At 43.1% G+C, this 23906-nt stretch overlaps 1 protein-coding gene across 1 annotated transcript in view; it reads right to left on the minus strand.

Annotated features, from left to right (window-relative positions):
- Positions 1 to 23906, minus strand: part of IKZF3 (IKAROS family zinc finger 3) — a 204963-nt gene that overhangs the window by 73948 nt on the left and 107109 nt on the right. The window contains exons 2-3 of the mRNA XM_082273043.1: positions 20201 to 20254; positions 11199 to 11333 (exon numbers count right to left, since the gene is read on the minus strand). Of these exons, the coding sequence (XP_082129169.1) occupies positions 11199 to 11333; positions 20201 to 20254 (189 nt within the window). The remainder of the gene's footprint in view (positions 1 to 11198; positions 11334 to 20200; positions 20255 to 23906) is intronic.

The following is a 23906-nucleotide window of genomic DNA, read 5'->3' on the forward strand; positions in this document are numbered from 1 at the left end:
GTAAAAGTGTGGTCTGGGACTATTTCTTGTCTCAACCATCTCCAGGAAAAGCAGCAGTGGGCAGCATATGCATAAACAATATAAGCATGGGATCAGTAACTGGAAAAAACAAAAATACGTCAAATCTTTGGGCTCATCTAAGAGTTCATCATATTGATAGCCAAGTTTACATGAAGCCTAATTCTACCGCTTTATAAAACTCTAGTTCAGTCGCATTTTGAGTATGCCACACAGTTCTGGTCACCAGTCCTCAGGAAGGATGTGCTGGAACTGGAGAGGACCAGAGAAGGGCTACTAAGGGGGTTGAAGACTCTCACTTATGAGAAGCAGCTACACACATTAAACATATTTTCCTGAAGAGGTGCTTGAGAGGAGACATGATCGCAATTTACAAATATCTAAAAATGGTGATTCTAGCACAGGGAAAATATTATTCAGTCTCAGGTCACTTAAGAAGACACATGGCCACTTAATGAAGTTGGGCGAGAAGCAGTTTAACTTTACACTGCACATGGGGTTCTTATAACTTAGAGCAGTAAGGACCACCATCCACAATTGGTGGTATCAGCGAGAAGTGTCAAAAATTTTAAGATGGACATCTTAGCAAACAAAATGCACAGATATATGGGAAGTGATAGAGACACAATACATACAAACACACCCACACAGAATGAACTGGATGGACTGGTGTCTTTATTCAACCTTATTAACTATGTAACATGTGTAGCCGCTGAATCTTAATTGCCTCTATTCCTGCACAGCTAGGAAACACACATTTCCAACTTGCATCCAGACACAAGAAAACTGTGGGCTTGTTTTTTTATTAGAGGAAACAACTTAGGGTATAGGGATTATGGGATAGCCAACTTGACTTGAAGAACCTTCCTTCTCTATGTACAGAAAAAAATTAAGATCCTGGACTGTACTCCCTCCGGAAAAATTGCGGTCTCTATGGATTAGTGGCAAAGTTCCTTACGGACCAGAAGCTTTTAGTCCCCTTTAGTGAAATAGCACAAAGTCCCAAACTGTATGCAAGAGTATAGTGTTTCCTCAGTAGAACTTCACACAGTTCTGACGCTTGTAGATACTACCTGCCCACTTGTCATCTTGACTACCGGCCCAACTGCCTGCTCTGAAGAATGCCCTAGGACAAAGAATTGGGATTTAGGGTTTTTTTTTTGGGGGGGGGGGTTACTGTCCCTGGAAGGTATGCTACATCTGCCAGTCTTTCCCCTTGTATGCCCCTGGGTGTGCTGAGATACTCACACTGTCTCTTGCTTCCTGCTGCACTAGGCAAGACTTCTGTTCAGGCCTCCAACTGTCTAGATCTTCCTGTGTCAGCCAGGATGTCTTCTGCACAAGACTCAAAGGTAATAGAGATCCCTCTCTTAGGCTTCCTCTCCTTCCTTTCCTCAGCTATTGCCTGGAGGCACAGCCCCAAGACCCAGGGTCCCCTCCCAGTCCTCACGACAGCAACCCATAAGCACTGCCTCTTCCACTGGACTTCCCCTGCTGCTCAGGCTCCACCATATTTAAGGGCTGATCCAGCCACCATGCCAGTGCCTTATGCCAGGGGATTGGTCAGATTCCCTCAAGTATGCTGATCAGGACCTCCTACCCTCCAACCACTAACTTCCAGAAGCTTTTCCAAGCTTCTAAAACAAGTTGGAGGCACCACACACCTACCCTGCAGAGCCCTCCAGCCTGACCTAGAGTAACCCGACCCAATTACAGATTCACACCTCTACCATGAGTCAACTAAATACATTTCCATACACTAGTTGCACACAAGAGGATGCTACACAAGACTGGTATTCATAGATCATGGGACGTACCCAGACAATAAAACTGAGGGACAGGAAACAACATGGCAAATTAGAACTGCTAAAAAGGCACATATGAAAGACAAGGATTTAAAGAACCAGAACAAAATACCCAGATAAGAGTTGAAGCTCCTTGCAGCTGAAGTTCACTAAGGCCTGAAAGTCCACCTGGTAGAATCTGGAAAACGTGTGATCAGAGGACCAGGTGGCAGCCCTGAAAATCTGGGATACAGATGCTTTCTGCTGAAAAGCTGAGAAGACACCAACAGCTCTGATTGGAAAAGGAGGAACCTAAAGGGTGTAGGCCATGGAAATAAGTTGTCTGAGCCACCTGGTAATCATCAAGTGCGAGGCAGGGTGTCCACAAGGGCCTACGGGCAGGACAAAGAGGTAATCAGTTTTGCAAACAGAGACTGTAGCTTTCAGGTAGAACCTGACAACATCTAGGAAGTGTAGGGCAATTGCTTTGTCATGTTTTGAGGAGGACACAGGGAAGGAAGGACAATGTCCTCATTAAGGTTAAAAAAAAAAGGCTTTTGTCTCAAAACCACCTGGGTGGTTGTTTTATTTTGGGCAAAACAAAAAAAGGTTCTTTACAAAAGAGAGCTGCCAATTCAGAAACACTCCTCGCAGACATGATAGTGGCCAAGATGCCAACTTTAAAGGTGAAGTATTAAAAAATAAATGCCTCTTATGGTTCAAATGGGGTTCTTTAAAAAGCAGAGAGCACCAACCTGAGATCTCAAGGTGACACAGGATGTTGAATTGGGGAATTATATGAGCTTTCCCCCTGTAAAAAGGTCCTGACAGGGGATTAAGAAGCAAGGGGTTTCTGGAAGAGGATGACTAAGACAGATATCTGTCCCTTGAGAGTACTCAGACCAGATTGGAGAGAGGCCAGTATATAAGTGATAGAGCATTTGCTGTAATTTAATTTTCTGTTCTTGCACCATGTAGAAAAGGCCTTTGATGTGTGATGGTAAACCTTTGCGGGTGTTGGATTTTCTTGCTCAGAGGAAAGTGGGAATAGCCCAATCAGAGATACCGCTATCCTTTATGACTACCACTTCAACAGCCATGCTGTTAAAGTCAGTGACTTAAAAGCAGGCTTGAACAGGGGGGCCCTGAGCCAGTTGAGGGAGGATCTTCATTTGAGAGAATACATAAACCAGTAGGAACTGACTTTAATGAATCACCAGAACATTTACTGTGAAGGCTAGAGTATCCCTGTTCTTGACCACAAATATGTTCAGCTTGTTTTTGAACCTGGAGGTCAGAATGTCCACATCATTTTCCTCACCTCTGATGGAGATTTTGAAAAATTTCTGGGTGCAGAGACCCCCCCCTGGGTGTTGACAGGTTAAAAAAATCCGCTTGCCAATAGTCCACTCCCAGAAAGCGGACAGCCGAGAGAGCTGAAATATAAGTTTCTGCCCATGAGAATATTAGACTTATTTCTCTCAGAGCTGCTAGATTTTTGGTGTCCCCTTGATGGTTTTTGAAGGTCACTGCTGTGGCATTGTCCAGTTGTATTCTGACTGGATAACCTTGTAGAAGGGAGATCCAATGTTGTAAAGATGGCTCTCAGTTCCAGAATGTTAATGGGTAGTTGTGACTTTGTTGACTGTGTCCCCTGAACAGTCAGGGAACTATAAGACTCCACCCCAGCCTGTAAAACTCACATCTCTCTTTACTACAATCCAAGTCTTGTGAAAGAAAGCCTTTCCCATTTCCAGGGCAGCACTGTAGACCCACAAAGTCAGGGAGATCTTTGCTTGACCGGACAGAAACATTGGGCAATCCAAGGATTGGATCTGACTGTTCTTTGAATGTTTGAATAGAAGGGGTCTTGAGTAAAATTGGGCAAACAAAACTGCCGTGAAGGAGGCCACAATAAGGCCCAGAACCCTTGTGCAGAAGCAAATTGAGGTGTGTTGTTGTGATCTGAGGATCTGAGAGTTGGACCTTAGGGAGGCAGTCCTCTCCTAAGAGAGGAAAATTCTGTCTTGGGCTGTGTCCAAGCTTAGATCCAGGTATTCAAGGAGGTGTGGGGGCTAGAGGGCAGTGTTAGGAAAGTTGATTAGCCAGCCAAAGGTTTTAAAGGAGCTTAATAGTCCTTAGCTGGCAGACAATGTCCTGGAAGGTGTTCGAGTCATAGTCAGGGGTACACAAGATTCTCTAGGGTGCAATGGAGTGTGCTACCTTTGCTATGTCTTCCACTACCCAAATAACCATACAGCTATTTGAAGGAGGGAGGTCGGTAAAGTCCATAAAAAAAGTGGTGCCAATAGAATCAGTAACGGGAGAAGAGGACCTGCAGGTGCAGGGGTCAGCTTGCTATGGTCACAAGTCACGTAGGCTATGCTTTTACATGGTCCTCTAAATCCTTTCGGTTAAAGGGGCCACCAGAATGGTGGGAAAGGAACAAGAGATTTCTATGAACACCAGGCTTCCCGGAGAGCTCATGGTCATGGGCCCAACACTGATGTTTAGTTCTAAGCTCCAGAGACACTAAAGTTTTGCCAGGGTGAATAGAGGATTCCAGAGTTGAGATCAGGGCAAGGATGCCAGTGGTTAAAAATATTGCATTTTGGGACAGAAGTAGGTTCAATATCTTGGGAACCAAAGGAGCTTGAGAGTGTGTCATCTCTGGGGTTGGAGGTCTCAGTTTTACGCTCACTATCAAGTCGACCTGAGAAAAGAACAGGGACCAATGAGCTTGCATGGAGTTTAGGTATTTTTTAGTCTTTGTAAATGGTGATTAAATGAGGATATCCTTCTAGGAGATATTGCCACTCCTTAAAGGCCACCTGATAACCAGCGGTTTTCGATCATCAATGGATTAGTTATTCTCTACTTGAGAAAACTTTCTAGCAAAGAAGGTGTAGGGGCACAAAGCCCCACTGGGGGGAATAAAAAAGGATGGCATGACTTCCATTAGTAATGCATTAGTTTCAATGCAAACTGGCTTTTAAATGTCTAGTCCCACTCGACACAATTGAAAAGGAAAACTAGTTTCCAGGACTAGTGGGCTTCAACTGCCTTGGAAGGACAGTTGTTTAGGTTGGCATTTTTCAAGGTGAGAGCAGTAATGGGAGTAATAAATACAGAATAGTTGTTGATGAGCTGCCAGTAGTAGTTTGTGAATCCTAGAAAGTGCTGTTAAGGGGATGGATGGGGCCAGTTGTTTAGGTAGAACACACTTGTAGAAAAGATATCAGATGATTTCATTGACAAGTGCTGGAAGACTGTAGGGCATGCTACAGAGGCCCAAATGTATTATTAAATGCTCGTAGTGATTGCCCCTGGTATTACAGTAAACGCTGTCTTCTATTTGTCTCCTTTTTTGATTGCACCTCAAAGATCTAGTTTTGTGAAGACCTGGGCTCCATAGAGGCAAATGAAGAGCTCAGTAAAAAGGGGCAGAGGGTAGCAATTCTTGACAGTGATGGCTTTTAGTGTGCAATACTCAATACAGGGACAGAAAAAAACATCCTTTTCTACAAAAAAAGAATCCATCCCAGCAGGAGAAGATTCACAAAGAAAGATTTTTTTGGGATTCTTGAAGATCTATTCAGTTATAGCCTTGGTCTCTAGAAGACTGGGAGGATGCACCCATTCTTTAGATGCATAGGTAGATGGCACACTTGCAGTGAAAATGTGGTGATAACTGATCCACTTTGCACTTGACAAAGGCATGGTAGTAGTCCATGTAGTAAGCTGGAATGGAGTAGGTTACCTTGAAGATAGCCAATGGTAGATATAGACTTAACTGCCCTGACCTTGGCAGGGCACATAGAGTGAGAGAAGGCAAGGACCTGAGAGGAGAACCAGTCCCAACCATGTGGACATTGCTTAATAAAATTTTCTTTTGGTCCAAAGTGAATATAAGGGTCTTGGGACTTATGTCTGGACCTTACTTTTTGGGATAATAATAGGATGCCAAATTACATAAGCCTCTTTTAGGAAGGGGACGCTGAGTGGATAGACAATATGTGGCATTGGAGAGCCCTTGTTGTTAAGCATCAAAGATTCTTCAGAAGAGGGCCAGAAAAGCAGCAAGGTGTTGGTCACAGGGTTGTCTTTTTTCCAGAGCAGGGATACACAGGCCAAATATTCCCCAGAGAGCAAGGAAAATACATAGACCACATTTGAGCAGTTCATAGGAAAGTTTTGAGACTGTATCGCAAAGGGAATCTTACAAATTTATGAATCTCTGTCCACCCTTGCGATCCCTGGAGAAGTGTAAAGGTCACAGGTGAAACAGATTACATGAGCATACCGGAGGCTTCCTACATACACAGGTGTCATGGAGGTGCATGGGAACACACTGGAGGAACAGGGCACCCTTAAACTCACTTGGTAACATTGGGCGCTCTGGGCCACTTGATGGCTCAGGATGCCGGGGGGTTCATGGGAGGCAGGAGGCTCACTGGTTGATACAAGATGCCCTGAGGTACACTCAAAGCACAGGGCGCACGGGGATGCACTGGAGTCACTTAAGCACACAGGATACTCTGAGGTGCACTGGGTTTACTAAATACCACAGGATGCTCTGGGATCCATTAATGTTACCGTGCGCACTGGGGTTACTGTACCACTCTAAGATGATAAAGCACAGGAGGGGGCAGTGGTACAGCAGTTATCGGCAGCAGAGAAAGGACAAACGACTTTGGGCAGATGCAGCAACACAGGTAAGAATGCTGCAGAAGAGGGCTAGAAGAGTGTTGAGTCATGTGCTGACTCTATATTTTCTAACTAAAGAAAAAACCTGCCACTGGGTGATGCAACAGTTGAGTGTTACATGTTGTATATCCAAAAGAAAAAAAATATTGATTGCAAAAGGTTTTCTAACAAGCCCAATCAAATAATACAGTTAGGAGTCTGCAGAATCTCTAGATATCTTTTCCAAAAGTGTCTCTCATGTCTCGTCTATGGAAACGCTTCTCAAAAGATACTATAGCACATAAAGTATGAACTATTTTGACAGACCTTCAGAAGCTTTTCCATGATCCTTTAAACTAGGGGTGTCCAAACTATTGCCCTCCAGCTGTTCAGGAACTATGATTCCCATTGTAAATCTCTGACATTCACAGACGTTACTAGGCATGATGGGAATTGTAGTTCCTGAACAGCAGGAGGACCGTCATTTGGACACCCCTGCTTTAAACATTTTAATGTGCATGTAAATGTGTTTTTGGATACATTTGGATTCACTTGAATTATAAGGCACCCCATCCAAATGATTTGGCTCAAAGGCAACACACAAATAACTTGGCTCAAAGACACAGCAAAACTTAAGTCATCACTGTGAACATTTATTTTATTTGCTTTGGAAGATACAGTAAAACAAATATCATATCTGGGGTCCCAAGACCAACAGCAGCTAGAACCATAACAATACAATATCAATAACCATTTAAAAGTTAGGCAAAAGGACCCTGCTTAAAACAGTTTAAAATTCAAAATCACAATTGATATACATAAGTGGTAAGGGAGATTTACTAGCGATAACTATAGATATAGTATAGTATACAGTGATAAAATAGGTAGGTAGAGTCAGGTGGTAGGAAGGAGAAGTTATTCAAGACAACATGGCTCATGGAATCTTCTAAAGCAACATTGTACATATAATAGGGGTATGCATTTAGAAATTGCCCATTAGTTGACATTTGTCAGACATAAATCATGTCTGTGTGGTTTTGTGGTGATACAATATGCTTATTTTAAAGGTTCCTTTTCAGTAGTGAGAAGCTATTAGAGGCACGGGAGTAAGAAGAACTCTTTAATGTAGGACATACAAGATACAGGGTCTGCTGCGGTGGAGAGTGGGTGGTAACGTATGAAGAAAGAGCGCCATACCCACAGCAGACGAGGGTGAGGAGTTGTGAGTGGCTTGTGGCAGGAAGAGTTGATGCTGCAAGAAACAGGACAGGCTAATATTCTACGCTAATAATGTTTGGGGAAAGTACAAACTTTGGCAGAATATGGACAGGCTGGGCACCAAATGCACAATATATCTAGTATATTTTGCCCTACATCAATCATCCACGTGTACTAGCTTTTTAACAGGGCAGCAATGATGAAAATATGTAAAGTGCAGTAACCCACACTATAAAAAAGCCTTGACAAGGCAGTGCACCCCTCATATATATTTGCAAACGTTATGCAACTACAACCTCTGTTTTTAATACAAGCCATTAGACTTAGACATTTTGCTTTGTCTTCTGTGTACACCTTGCTTTTAAAAACTAGTTGTAAATTGGGGTGATTTCCATTTTTGCTTAAAGTACAGAAACTGTGTTGCCTTCGCTAGCTTTCTAGTTGCACCACAATGATCTTTTTTTTCTCCAGCTGCAATTGCATTTAAGGCATATAAAAATGTACTAAATGCATGCTAAAGTGGCCTTTCAACCAGTTTTAATGGAACTAATATTGGCATGACCTAAGCACTATTTAGCACTCCTTAAAGTAAACCTTTTAATAAGAGAAAAATGGGGGCTGCAATTGATGTGCCCCTTCTGAAATGTTAGTTGCCTGCCTATTATGCTGAGATCAGTTCAATACTTTCTAACAGTCATGAAATACGTATTCATATTAGGAAAATATGAGTTTAATCTTAAGTGCTTATCTGCTTACTTGTTCTTGGTGAGGGACAAAAGTACCGAAGGGTGACCAATCAAGGCAAACAGCATTTGCAGAATGAAAAAAATCACGACCACAGTGTACTGAGGTGGCTGATAAAGACAGCATAAGTTTTCTTCCAAAACAGGACAGTATTCAGAATCATATCTAAAATAACATAGCTTGCAACCCTCCAGATATCCATATACTTGCAGTCACTTGCAAATGGTTGTCTGGAACACTTGATTAGGAATAAAAAAAAAGGGTATCTTGAGACAATCTTTACTAAATAACCACCAGCGATCTGCCACTGAATACTTCCGCTATGCACAAATACAGCACTTTGTTTTAGACATTATCACGTAGTTCTGACGTGAGTACCATGTCTCCAATGTAGCATTTATGTAAAAAAAAAAAAATCAACAAGATCCCAGGCCATATCTCTGCGATATATTCTATTTTTACTTCAAAAATTGATACTTTATCTTACATGGTGAGGTGGGAGGGGGATCTGGGCGAGGATCTAGACCTCTCTGAGTGGCCCAACCTGCCTCCAAGGCTCTCATAAACACCTCCATGATTGAAGCAAACTATAAAGTACTGCTACGTTGGTACATGGTACCTGGAAAACTTGCCTCATATGTCCCAGGTGCCTCCCCCCCGAGTTTTTTTTAGGGGTTGCAGACAGGAGGGCACAGACACCACATTTAGTGGTCATGCTCGATTTTGCCTCCAAGTCTATAATTTTATATACTCTCTGACCCAGACTAATCTCAAAAAACTCCCCATAGCAAGCCCTACTAGGCCAACCAGTAGCTGAGGTCCCGAGACACACCAACAAACTGATTTCATTCATATTCCTGGCTGCCAGGATAGCAATTCTCAGATCATGGAGGTCCTCGTCTATCCCATTCTCACATAGTTCACTCAAAGCTATCATGGATAATGATACATTGAAAAATGTCAGCTACATTACAAGATAAAGTTACCTTATTTGAAAAAATATGGGACCCTTCAGGAGAACATTAAATAGCATAACTGACTGGACTAGCGGGACGAAGAAAGAGATGAGATACGTCTCTTTCTATACTTTCTCTTATCCTTTCATTTTACCTTCTTGTCTTTCCCCTTTTTTGAAAAACTAAGAAACGGGGGTGCGCATGCCCATGCACCTAAAATCAAAAGGAGAGCCATTTTCATTTTTCTTTCATCAAGAGCTTATATTTTGGTTCTGGTACACTGTAATACTTTTCCTGACGAAGCTTGCTTTGATGAGCGAAACATGTTGAGTTCTTTTGCATCTCACCTTGCATTCACTTTTTATTTTATTTGAGTTTTTCAATGGCATTATTAGGGGAAGTACTATGAGGGCTTTTGTTCTAGCTGACATCCGAATGGAGACATTGGGGATGTATGTGTATATGTATATATATATATATATATATATATATATATATATATATATAGTTGTATATACTTTGACTGAGACCAACAAGTGGTTTGAATGCATGACACCATACTGCAGTAACTGGTCAGTCAAAGAGCCCTTCCTTTGAACATGATTCTCCATTCTCCTTACTATTGAGGATTTTATATATCTCTAATACTTAAAGGGTAACTCCACTTTCGTGGGGAAAAAATAGCAAATAAAGAAAAAAACAATATAGCATATACAATTGCAACACAAATCATATTGTGATTGAATGTTATTAAAAATTACCTTTCCTTTTCAATCTGTAGCTGTTGTAAATTTCTGAAAATGCAATGCAATATGGCTACCTGGAGGTGTTCTGTACACAGAATGTATACTGACCACACCCCAGAAACATAATTTCCTGCTTGTGTGATTGGCCCACCAATTTTCCCAGAAGTCTGCACTAAGTTACAAGTCAGATTTCTGGCATCCCCTGCAACAAAAAATGTCATATTTGGTGAGATACTCCCAATAGGAGCACGTCTAAAGGGATGCAGACCCAGCAGCTTTTCTCATTAGAGCCCTGCAGCTGCCACAGCTGACAGATAATTATGAAACCACTCCCATTAGACCCACTCAGCACAGAGGAACAAACAGTGATTTCTTCAGAGTAATAAAAGGTAGGAATCTGCAACAAAGTTTGGTAAAATCCTTGTAATGTACAGAGATCACCCAGAGGGGAATGTTTTTTTCTCAACAAAAGTGGAGTTATGCTTTAAGTACTCCATTCTATAGGTACAAACAACACACGTTTGATTCCCATTAATATTATAAGCATAGTGTAAGTTATTTTGCTCTCCTATTTGTTCTAGGTACGTGGGAAAGGGCACCCCCATTTTAGTTTTTCAGTATAATGCTTGCCAGCTAAAGAGAGCCATTAATATACAGAAGGCGATTGTTAAATACCATTGTCTTTCCTCTAGTTTATTTTCCCTTAGGTTTAGGTTACTTGCCCATGTGGGCTACGGGTTACACCTGCACCATACTGATTGCCACATACCTTTTGCAACAGGGGTTTTCCTCATTGTTATCCTACTACTCAACTGTGCCACTTCCTTTTATCTCAGACACTTAAGATTTGGTTTGTTAACAGGGTGATGCTCCTGAGCAGGTACTATAAGGACATGTTGGAGATCTTGTGTCATGTTTGAAGATGTACAGTGCTAGAGCACATATGATCTGCTTTGTATTTTGTTAAAAACCAATAAAAAATTATTGGAAACGAAGAGAGTACACATGTGTTGTTTGCATAGTAAATACAGTTACAAAAACTTTACCATTGTTATCTTCTCCATTATGATCCTCCTGGTCCAATCTTTGGAATTGTGCCTCGCCTTCCTCCTTACTTTTTTGGTATACAGAACCATGCAAGTCCGTTTCTGTGATTCTCTTTGAAGAACAAACACTCAGATCTGAAAAATGTAAAGAAAATAAACTGCAGTAGAGCAAAGTATTAAAGACTAAATAAAATACTAGAAGATTCACCTAGAACAAAAAAATTACTGAATTACAGAAGAAATCCAGGATTCTTGTATGGAAATAAAAATAACTATTAAGTCACTGATTTATGAATGTTGACCATTTGTCTTACATCACTGACATCCTAGTTTTGACTTCAATAAAGGACACAGTCCACATAAAGTTTGTATGTTCTCCTTGTGTTTTCATGCATTTTCTCCAGGTGCTTTGATCATCTCCTACAATTCAAAACCTACTGGTAACCTAGCATTCATCACACAAGCGAAGCCTCACCGCGCGAAGTGCCATTTTGTGAATGCGCGGTGATGGGGCACCCGGCCGTGACGTAATCAATTGACTCCGGCAACAAAGCTGCTTGGCGCTAACGGCACTCTTGTGGGATAAAAGCAATGCGCAAGAGGCAATCTGCCCATGGAGGCAGAAGATACACACACAGGGAGACATCCAGGGGTAGGGAAGCTTTTTGTAGCATACCGAATGGCTACCAATGTGGTAGGAGTGATTATGAAACTGTTGACCTATGTGCATGTGTTTACCTTACAGAAACATAAATTTGTGGCCGTAGACCGTACAAATACAATAATTCCAAAAGGGACCGGTCTCTCTATATCTAGACTGATATGCAGGATAATGCTCTTGTATAGAATAGAGCCTGAAGGTGTGTATAACGGCTGCAGAAACATATAAACTCAATAGGAACAAAAAAACGTCATGAATTGGATTTTTTTTTCAAATTCTTTATTAAACATAAGAAAAATACAAAGTGCGTATAAACAAAAACAGTGCACATCAAGAAAAGGCTTGATAAAATACAATAACGAAATCAGAAAAACATAGAAATTTAATACATATAACGAATGCATACTCATCATAAATAAAATACAGAACCCAAGTGTGAGTCATAACCGAGTTAGTGTAACTTATAACAGCTGCGAGTCAGCAGAGGTAGCAACTCCAGTATAACAGTGAGAGGTATGCATTGGAGAACCAAACCATTGTGATCATATGCATATATCTGGATGAAGGAGTTCAATTTTGCAGGTGGGGGGGTTCAAGGGAGGGCAGGAAAGATACCAAAAAGAAAAGAGAAAAAAAGGGGGGTAAAGACATAGACAGGGGTATAAGCATTAGGGAAGCAGATAGAGGTGGGGAGTAGGTATAGAGGAGGTGGGAAGAGGTAAAGGGTGGGTCCATCCCGTGCTGGTGACCCCACACCCAGCCATACAGTAAGTTATGCAAGGGGAGAGCTCAGAGCTTGTCCTTCATCTGAGAGTACGAATGCGTTCCAACAAGCCCATGTTTTAGAATACTGTTCTTTTCTACCCTGTGCAGTGAGTACCAAGTCCTCCAAGTCATTAATCCATTTTACTTTTCGCAGCCATAAGGAGGTCGTCAGAGGGGCCGTGTTCTTCCAGCAGAGGCTAATATACGACTTTGCAGCATCTGTGAGGTGTCAGATCACAGAGCGTTTGTATCGTTTCGGAGCCATGTAGTAAGAAAAATGCCGGGTCATCCGGGAAAACATGTTCCGTCATCAGTTGGGTAATCCTGCGCACTTCGGTCCAGAAGTCCCAAAGCACAGGGCAGCTCCAAAAGATGTGGGATAGTGTTCCTTTCTTTCTTTGGCACCGCCAGCATTGGTCTGATGCCTCAGGGAATATACAACTGAGCCTAGCCGGGGAATAGTACCAATGAGTTAGAATCTTGTAGTTGGATTCCTGAATGCGTGAGCAAATAGAGGATTTTAGGGAGAATCTAACAATGTTATGTTTTTGAGGCTCTGAGATCTTCCTGTGGAGTTCCCCTTCCCACTTGAGAATACCCGGTAGGGTGAAGTCTTCGGGTGGTAGAGAGAGGAGAGAGTATAGTGGAGAAAGAGTGTGAGGTAAGGGGCCCTGAGCGACCAAGAGGTGTTCAAAAGGCGTCAAGTCTCTCACAAATAGTGAGGAGAGGCCCAGTTCTCGCAAAAAGTGGATAAGCTGCAGTGCCTGCCATCTGGATAGACGAAACTTGCCTGTCGGTGCAGTTAAGTGAGATAGAGACGGCCAGTCGTTACTTGTGAGAAAATGTGATACCTGGAATGTTCCCTTTCGCAGAAGATCCCCAAATCTATCCCTTGCACAGCCTGGAGGAAATTTCGGGTTTCCCAGGATCGGGAACAGCAGGGATTGTCCATCTGAGAACCTCTTACTGGTGGCGACCGATGAACATGTTTGAATCGTCGGGCCGACAGTAGGGTGCAGCTTAACTGCGGCAGGGATGTCCCGAGGCATCAACGGTGCTCTGGGTTGATATAGCGGGAACAAGGACAGCCCCAAGGTCACCCACTGTTTCAGGTTGGCGTGACGGGCCCAGTCAATCCACCTCGTCAGCATGGCTGCCTAAAAGTAGCGTCGAGGGTCTGGCAAAGCTACGCCCCCATACGCCTTAGGCACAACAAGTAGTCGGTGAACCATCCAAAGCCTTCTCCCAGCCCAAACATAGTTCGTGAAGGTGGATTCGACCTTCTTAAAGAAAGTCCCCGGAATGGAGACGGGTAGTGTTTGGAACAAAAATAAAAGCTTGGGCAGGATCGACATCTTCAAAATGTTGCATCGTCCCAACCAGGAGTGAAGCCCCGATGACCATTTTTCAAGTAGAGTGCGGATCACTGCAAGAAGGGGTGGGAAGTTCAGACGAAACAAGTCCGCAGGGTTTGGAGACAGCAATGTTCCCAGGTATCTTAGGCCTACTAAAAGGGAAAGTTGTGCTTCAGCAGTTCTCGTAATGCCGGCGACAGCACCACCTCCAGGATCTCTGACTTGGAGAAGTTGATTTTCAGGTTGGATAATGCACCAAATAGCTCAAATTCCTTCAGGAGACAGGGCAGGGATATCAGGGGTTGTGAAAGGGAGACGAGAAGGTCATCGGCATTTGCCGAGATCTTATATGTGGCTGCCCCCACTGAAATCCCAGAAATATCTGGGTTTGAAAGGATCTTAGTCAACAAGGGTTCCAGAGAAAGTGCAAATAGCAGCGGTGAAAGGCGGCAAGCTTGACACGTACCATTGGAAATACGAATCGGGTCAGAGAGGACCCCATTCGCTTTCACACATGCTCTGGGGTTGGTATAGACGCTCAATATCCGGTTCATCGCCTGCTGGCCAAGTCCGAAGCGGCGCAGCACCTCGAACATATACGGCCAGCTGACCCTATCGAACGCCTTCTGGGCGTCAGTGCACAGGAAGACTGCTGGTGTGTCGGAGCGTCTGGCAAGATGGATCAGGTTGATGAACTTGGTGTTGTCTCTGGCTTCTCGCGTGGGGACGAAGCCCACCTGATCCAAGTGTACCAGATCAGGAAGAAGGGATTGGAGAGGAAGGGCTAGAAGTTTGGTGAAGAACTTGAGATCAGCATTGAGTAACGATATCGGGCGGTAGCTACCGCACACCGAGGGGTCCTTTCCTTCCTTGGGTATAACAGAAATGTGGGCACTTAAGGATTCCTCTCGGTACGAAGAGGTAAGGCCCACTGTGTTGAAGAGCTGAAACATCAGAAGCACCAGAAGGATGTGGAGCGTTTGGTAGTATAAAACCGTGAAGCCATCCGGCCCAGGTGCCTTACCCTTCTTCGCCGAGGCTATTAGCGCGGAAAGCTCTTCCTGAGTAAAGGGAGATTCTAGTTCTTCCCGTTCTGGGGACGAGAGGCATGGTAGGTTAATAGAGTCAAGATAAGCTGTTAGAGACGATATGTGGGACTGTTGTTGAGGCAGACTGTAAAGGCGAGAGTAAAAGACACCGAAGCATCGCAAAATACCTCTGGGGAGGTGTATTTTGGAACCTCCTGCGTCTACTAGGTAAGGGACATACGAGGAGGGATCGGGCCAGGATCTTCCCACATTTATCTCCGGATTCGTAGGTAACCCTCTTACAATGCTGAAGTGCCGCCTTGGCTCGGTAGCGTAGCAGGTCCGCGATCTGGTCTCTAAGACTAGCCAGCTTGGGCTCGACCGCAGGGTCCAATCTCTGTTTATGACGGCCCTCCAAGATCGATACCTCCGCCAGTAGCTTGTTCAAACGCGCTTCCCTCTCTCTCTTAATGCGTGCTCCATGACTGATGAGGATCCCTCTAATCACAGACTTGTGGGCCTCTCAGACCACTCCTGGATCACTGTCCTGGGTGGCATTGAGCTGAACGTACGTCTGTAGGTGTTGGGTAACATCTGCCAACACCCCAGGGTCCTGAAGGAGGCCCTCATTCAGCTTCCAATGCCAATCAGAGTTTCTGCGCATGCCACTTAGGTTAACTGTCAACGTGACCGGGACATGGTCCGACCATGTTATAGAGCCTATTTCCACATCAACTGCGGACTGGAGGAGGCGGTAGGGGACCAGGAACAGGTCAATGTGGGAGTACGCCTGATGTGGGTTAGAGAAGAACACGTAGTCCCGCTCACCTGCATGCAGTATACGCCACGCATCCACGAGGGACAGGCGCTCAGCTCCCCCCCCCCCGTGTCCGCCCAGACATATGTGACATATGTGTGCCTCTCACGATAATACAAAGTGATAACTTTAATAAAATTTAGAGAGATACTTTAGAAAAAAAGTTATATATTGTTACTATGTTATTTATACAAAACCGATGACAATATCTATTTAAGATTATCAGATTGTGATACACCTGCTGTTGGTCCTGAGAAAGCATATTGCAAAACGCGTCGACCAGCAACAAAGAGCACATACCTCAATCGAGGGATTGAACATATATAGGTGTTCACACATTACCTTATAAGGATACTGTATTACATCATTGTGTTTATTTTTATTGTAGCCATCTTGGGCGCCCATTGTATTCTTAAATGATGTACAATAAAAGATGATGTTTTAATAATACAAGTATGTCTTATGTGAGTGGCAATTAAATCCACCACTAGCAGGACTGTGGCTTGCAAATTTCTTGCATATATACTAGTATATTAGGATGTGGCACGGGTAAAGGTTCCCCCCCCTTCATTTTTGTCTCTTTTACTGGTAACTGTCTTCTCCCTAATGTGTATATGAGTATGTGTGACTGTGGTATAGAAAGAGATTGCAAGCTCCTTCAGGGGTGTTAACATATTATTCACACATATTCATTCCCATTCTGCAAAGTGCAGCAGAACATGTCCGTAGATAAACTACAACAGTATGCAAATACACATGGTATGCCTTTTTTTACATGGCATGCCAGTAAATATATATCTCACAATATAAAATGTTGTGAGGCACTTGCAGGGGTTGTGGACAGGGTTGTGGACAATGTGCTTGCAACACCTAGGTTTCATTGTTACAAAACAAAGGAAACCCCACTGCTCTATTTTCCAATCTTCCCCTTAGCCACGGGCATTCTGTGTGCCAGTCGTAAGAGCTTGTCCAACACTTCATGTAGGCTCCGTACAGAAAACAAAAAGATGATGTCACTACTTTTCACCGAAAGTTCTGTTAGCAGCTATTTCAACCAGCAGCATACTCCCATAGCAGAGAGAAAGTGCCCTCATCATCATTCAGCTCCCCTACATAAATGTCTGTGCACTGCTGAAACTAATAATGTGGTCTGGCTGCCAAGTAAGATGTGGGCATGGGAATGGAAGCTTTGTCCCACCCAAAGCTCTACAAAGCCCCAGTGCTCCAGGACCCAGAACAATAGGATTCTGAGAAAACAAAAAATGTGTTCTCTCCCCATCAGCCTCAAATCCTGGAGCCCTTCACCATGTGTATGCAAGAAACCTAAGTGCAAAAAAAAAAACAAAAAGGGCCACACACTAATAACTTGCTTTCAAACTTTGCTCAATTGAGTAATGCATGCTGCAAGATCCCAACTTGAAACCGTTCCTTTATGACGCGTTTCACTCTCCTTATTCATAGGTTAACCACAGAGATGGAAGATGTCAAGGTGGGAGAGGTTTAGGTAAAGTCTTTAATTAAAACATGTGACTATTAAAGGGACACATCTGTACGTATATAGATATAGATAGACTGCTCTACCTGCTCTGTGCAAAAAAACAGTCTAGAGCATAAGTGTTTTTAACTGTGTCCTGCTCTATCCAAAACTAACAAAAACATTTTTCGCTTTAGATATAAAAGTAGAATTCCTACAATAAAGACATCTCAATATTTATGTCAAACAAAGAAAGACATTGTTGCAGTAGATACAGAACATGAATTCTTACAACATAGTTGTAGTAAAGTCTGAAGAAAATTCAAAATAATGTTCCCATGCAAGTTAAGGGGATAATGTGCTAGTATTCATCGCATAGTAGCACATTATGAAAGACTTACCTTAAAACGAAGCCCTCCAGTGGTGAGCTGTCACCGCTGAAAAGGGCTTCTATTTTCACTTGGTCTTCCTACCGGGCTTGCTGGCTCTTGCCATTTGGGGGGCCCCAATCACAGCACAGCTCTCTGCAGGGATGACTCAGTATGCCATCCCCTTCAGAGCGCAGTACACATGCACTAGTGGCGTCACCGGCTGCTGAAATAGTGAATATCTCCTAAACAGTGAACATTTAAGAGATATTCCTTGTACGTACAGGTAAGCTTAATTATAAGCTTACCTGTAGGTACAAGTCACTACCGCTTTAACCCCTTTAAGACCAGTGGCGTCACCAGTGGCGTCACCGGCTTCTGAAATAGTGAATATCTCCTAAACAGTGAACGTTTAAGCGATATTCCTTGTACGTACAGGTAAGCTTAATTATAAGCTTACCTGTAGGTACAAGTCACTACCGCTTTAACCCCTTTAAGACCGCCCGCCGCAGATGTACTGCGGCAGGCAGCCGCTCCTGGGCAAACCGACGTTCCTCTATGTTGCTCGCTCTCAGGAGGCTAGGGGGCGTGCTCCCGCCCCTGCTCGTCAGTGGAGAAGCCTGTGCGTGTGTCAGACGGCTCCGATTGCTGCCTAACTCCGGCGATCTCTCCCCGCTGAGGGAGGAGGACGGTCAGCTGATGTAAATACAGCCGTCCGTCCTTCTCCCTGCAATGATCAAAGAGGCTATGTGATCCTGCTATATAGGATCGCATGTCTCTGTGATCATTTCAGAAGCCCAACCCCCCCCCCCCCACTCCCCTAGGCTTACATTTAACCCCTTGATCACCCATAGTGGTAACCCCTTCCCTGCCAGTGTGATTTTTACAGTAACAGTGCATATTTTTAGCACTTATTACTGTAGTAATGTCACTGGTACTCCCAAAAGTGTCAAAAATTTCAGTTAGGGGTCCGATCTGTCTGCTGCAATCCCGCAAAAAATCGCAGATCGCCGCCATTACTAGTAAAAAAATAAAAATTACATAAATCTTTCCTATAGTTAGTAGACGCAATAACTTTTGGTCAAACCAATCAAAATACGCTTATTGTGATTTTTTTTTTACCAAAAATATGTAGCAGAAAACAAATTGGCCTAAAATGTTAAAAAATTTAAGATTAAGATTTTTTAATTTTTTTTTTTGGGAATGTTATATAGCAGAATGTGAAAAATATTGTTTTTTTTTTTCAAAATTGTCGCTCTTTTTTTGTTTATAGTGCAAAAATAAAAATCGCACAGGTGATAAAATACCACCAAAAGAAAGCTCTATTTGTGGGAAAAAAAGGACGTCAATTTTATTTGGGTACAGCGTCGCACGACTGCGCAATTGTACGTTAAAGTAACGCAGTGCCGAATTGCAAAATAGGGCCTGGTCATTAAGCAGGAAAATCTTCCGGTCCAGAAGTGGTTAATGACTTATGAATATTTATGTCAAACAAATAAAATAAATAAACGTATTATTTTTTTTTTTTTTATCAAATACTTTTTATTGAAAATCAAAGACTTGCACACACAAGACATGTACAAACAATAAAGTAAGTACAGTTCAGAGTATTGCATGTAGTGTGCATTAACACAAAGTAATATAACAAAAAGCAATCCATTTTCTTTTCCTAATCTTCTCAATAACAGGTTACAGTGTAACAACCCCAAAGCTCATCTCTTGGTGCATTGAATCTCTCTGTAAACTACAATGTACATTATAGTGCTACATGGCATATTTCTCCTCACTCCTAATTATATAGTAGTTGTCCGTAAATGTTACTAATAAGAAGATACGCCATCATGTTTGAAGCAATCTGATCAGTACCAGTTGTGGTGGGGCAAGCCCTGGGGTTTCTAGCCAACTCTGCCCAATTTTTTAGGTGAATTTCGACATTGGTATATCATTGGTATATCATTTTTTTCCACGCCAAGGTAGAACTCACCTGCTCTATCCACATTTTCCTGCATTCATGTGTGACATATAATCATGTTGTTGCTATGAGCTCGGTCTATTGATACACCTCGTCATCTAGTGGATCCAAAAGGCATGTTAAGGGTCATAAAGGGGATGATGCCAATAGCTGTTAAGATAATGTCAGGTATCTCCTTCCAATATCTAGTTAACTCTGGGCAACCTTATAACATGTGCACTGGGTTTCAATGGTCCCAGGAACATTTAGGACACAGATGAAAGTCCCCTGAACCCCAGTGATGTAATTGTACAGGAGTTCTATATATTCAATGAAAAATAAACGGTTGGATCAAAGTTACATTTTTATGTTGCATTAACAGCTCTTTGTAAAGCTGAATATTATATACAGAAACTTGCTTTTTGACCAATCAGCACCTTGTATATGTGAAGAATTCCCCTTCTATATTATATTTGACCTCAACCGCCCACAATAAACCACTTCTAATATACATTAGACCGGGGATGCCAAGCTGTGATGCCAAACACAAATCAAAATCAAGACATCACTAGAATTGTTTTACCTGCAGGCTGAGGTTGGTCCTGGCTGTTGACTGAGTCCATACTTGTATCCACATCTGAAAAGAAAAAACAAATAATGTTCAACATTGACATACATTTTTTCAGCGCTATCTCTTATTGACCTCTGCCGGCAACCCGTTTGCACCCGGAGATTTGCCAGGTGGAGAGAGGGATAGGGCATCAAGCAATTCATCACTAGTCTAGACATACATTTTTTTTAAATAATATAATTTAGTCACTGCAGGTTAACATTTTAGTCACTGCAGGTTAGAGCTGCACGATTAATCGTTAAAAAAATCGCGACCTCGATTCTACCCCCCTCACGATCTTAACTTCTTCCGATCCGCGCTATAGCCGAAAGACGGCTACAGCGCGGACTCGAATTTCCGGGAGGCCGTCTTTAAACGGCCTCCCAGTAACAGGCTCCCCGCGCGCTCCCGCAAGCGCGCATCGGGGAAAATCTGTGTCGGCCGTGTCCCTTGGACACAGCCAATCACAGATCGTGGTAAATGGCCAATCACAGCGGCCATTTACCACGTGATCGGCCCATGCAATGAGAGATGATCTCATATGTAAACATATGAGATCATCTCTCATCGCCAGCTCTCCTTCCTCACACAGAGACTGCAGTGTGAGGAAGGAGCAGAGCTGATCAGCCGTTCGGGGACACAGACAAATCACCAGTGCCCTGATTACAACAGAGGTAAATAAAATACAATGTGCCCAACATCAGTGCCCACAGTGCCCTCCATCAGTGCCCATAGTGCTGCCAGTCAGTGCCCATCAGTGCCTGCTCATCTAGGCACTGATGAGCATTGACTGGCAGCACTATGGGCACTGAGTGTGGGCACTGATGGTGCTGCCCATCAGTGCCGCCCATCAGTGCTCATCAGTGCCACCCGTCAGTGTCCATCAGTGCCACCCATCAGTGTCCAGCAGTGCCGCCTCTCAGTGCCCATCAGTGCCGCCCGTCAGAGCCGCCTCTCAGTGCCCAGCAGTGCCACCTCTCAGTGCCCAGCAGTGCTACCTATCAGTGCTCATCAGTGCCGCCTATCAGTGCTAATCAGTGCCGCCTATCAGTGCCGTCTATCAGTGCTCATCAGTGCGGCATATTAGTACCTCCTCATCAGTGCCACCTCATCAGTGTCCATAAGTGCCACCTCATCAGTGCCCATAAGTGCCACCTCATCAGTGCCCATCAGCGCAGCCTATCAGTGCCCATCAGTGCCGCCTCATCAGCGCACATCAGTGAAGGAGAAAAATGTATTTATTTTCAAAATTTACTGACAGAAAATAAGAAAAACTTTTTTTTTTCAAAATTTTCTGTCTTTTTTCTTTTTGTTAGAAATAAAAAAGCCAGAGGTGATTAAATACCACCAAAAGAAAGCTCTATTTGTGTGAAAAAAATGATAAAAATTTCATATGGGTACAGTGTAGCATGACCGCGCAATTGTCATTCAAAGTGTGAGAGCGCTGAAAGCTGAAAATTGGCCTGGATAGGAAGGGGGTGAAAATGCCCGGTAGGCAAGTGGTTAAAATAGCATTTCCTCGATTCATACAGAGCTGTTCTCTGCTCACTCACAGCTGTCAAAAAAAAAAGAGCATCCGGCAAATGTTTATCAACATTGTTAACCACTTAAGCTCCGGAAGATTTTACCCCCTTCCTGACCAGGGGGTATTTTGCGATTTGGCACTGCGTGACTTTAACGAACAATTGCGCGGTCGTGCGCCGCTGTATCTAAACTAATTTGGCGTCCTTTTTTTCCCACAAACAGCTTTCTTTTGGTGGTATTTGATCACCTGTGCGATTTTTTGATCACGCGCTATAAACAAAAAAAGAGCGTCAATTTTGCAGAAATAGCAATATTTTTCACATTTTTTATATGAAATTCCCCCCCCCCCTCCAAAAAAATGTAAAAATAAAAATTTTTTAACATTTTCGGCCAATTTGTTTTATGCTACCTATGTTTGGTAAAAAAAAATCGCAAAAAGCGTATCGCGTTTACTAACAAAGGAAAGATTTTTGTCATTTTTGTTGGTTTTTTTTTTTTTACGCGTAATGGCGGCGATCTGCAATTTTTTTTGCGGTACTGCGACATTGCGGCGGACAGATCGGACCCTTGACTGACATTTTTGACACTTTTGGGGTTACCAGTGACATTTCTACAGTAATCAGTGCTATACATATGCACTGTTACTGTAAAAATACACTGGCAGTGAAGGGGTTAACTTTTTTTGAAAGGGAGGGGCTATGTGTGTCCCTAGGGGCGTGATTTCTACTGTGATTGGCTGTGGCTTCAGATGTATGAAGAGTGATCAACGGTTCTACATAGTAGAACCGTATGATCATCCTTCATACACAGGGGAGAATGACAGGCAGCTTGTTTACACAAGCCGCCTGACTTTCTCCCTCTCCCCCGCCGATCGCAGAGTGACCTGGCGGACATCGGGTCCGCCGGTCACACGCGCGGGGGGGGTCCGTGACCACGTGGGAGCGGGAGCGCGCCTCCGGGGGCGCGCGCTCGCTCCCTAGACCCTCACAAGCTAGTGACGTAGCCCTACGTCACTTTGCCTGTGAGGGGCTGACTGCCGACGTAGATCGGCGTTAGGCAGTCGGCAAGTGGTTAAGGCTGCTAGATAACTATAAACCCATGTATCATTTTGTTCTTTTAGATCAAAGGAAACCTCTAAAGCCTCGTACACACGTACCGAATGTTGGCCGAACGATCGGCCGTCTTTTGTCCGGTGCTGTCCTGTCGGCTGAAAAGTGCTAAAGACTGCACACGAATTTTGTCGGCCAACAACAGCCGACTGCAGAAGTGATGTCATGTGATGGTTAACTTTCCATGTGTTTTTTCTTTTCTGAGCATGCCCAGTCTTGCTAATCGGCTGTTTGTCGGCCGAATTCTGTACTGACTGGCGAACAATCGGTCGTTCTGGTGTTGGCCAACAAAAATTTTAATGCCTGCAAAACAGATTCTGTTCGGCCGAAAAGTCGCTGTCGGAAGCATCATACTAACAAGCCGACAATTGGCCGATCGTTCGGCGGCCGAATATTTACGGCCAACAATCGCTACGTGTGTACGGGCCTTTAACCTCCTAAAAACTAAGCCTTTTTCTGACATTGGTTGATTACAAGTTAAAATCAGTATTTTTTGCTAGAAAATTACTTAGCACCCCCAAACATTATATATATATGTATATATATATATATATATATATATATATATATATATATATATATTTTTTAGCAGAGACCATAGAGAATAAAGCAGTGATCGTTGCAATCTTTTATGACGCACTGTATTTGCGCAGAAGTCTTTCAAACGCAGTTTTTTTGGGGAAAATACACTTTAATTAATTAAAAAAAAAAAATAAACAGTAAAGTTAGCCCAATTTTTTTGTATAATGTAAAAGATGATGTTACTCCAAGAATCGTGATGTTTATGCTAAGCAAAAAAAATGTGATTCTCATTTTATCCAGAATCGTGCAACTCTATTGCAGGTAAAGCACTGACAGTAGTTAATAAAACAGCACATAATCTCCATAATATCAATTTGAAATTAAAGGCATGCTCCAGCCTAAGTTGAGACCCCAGCACTATGGCCATCCCATTGCCTAAACACTGTTTTCACAGTTTTGGGTCACCAATGAATGGCAAATGACACACACAATTCTCTTTAAGATGTATTTCCAGATGGAAATCT

This window comes from Pelophylax lessonae (genome assembly GCF_965119305.1).
Source record: "Pelophylax lessonae genome assembly, chromosome: 11".
Classification (NCBI taxonomy): Eukaryota; Metazoa; Chordata; class Amphibia; order Anura; family Ranidae; genus Pelophylax; species Pelophylax lessonae.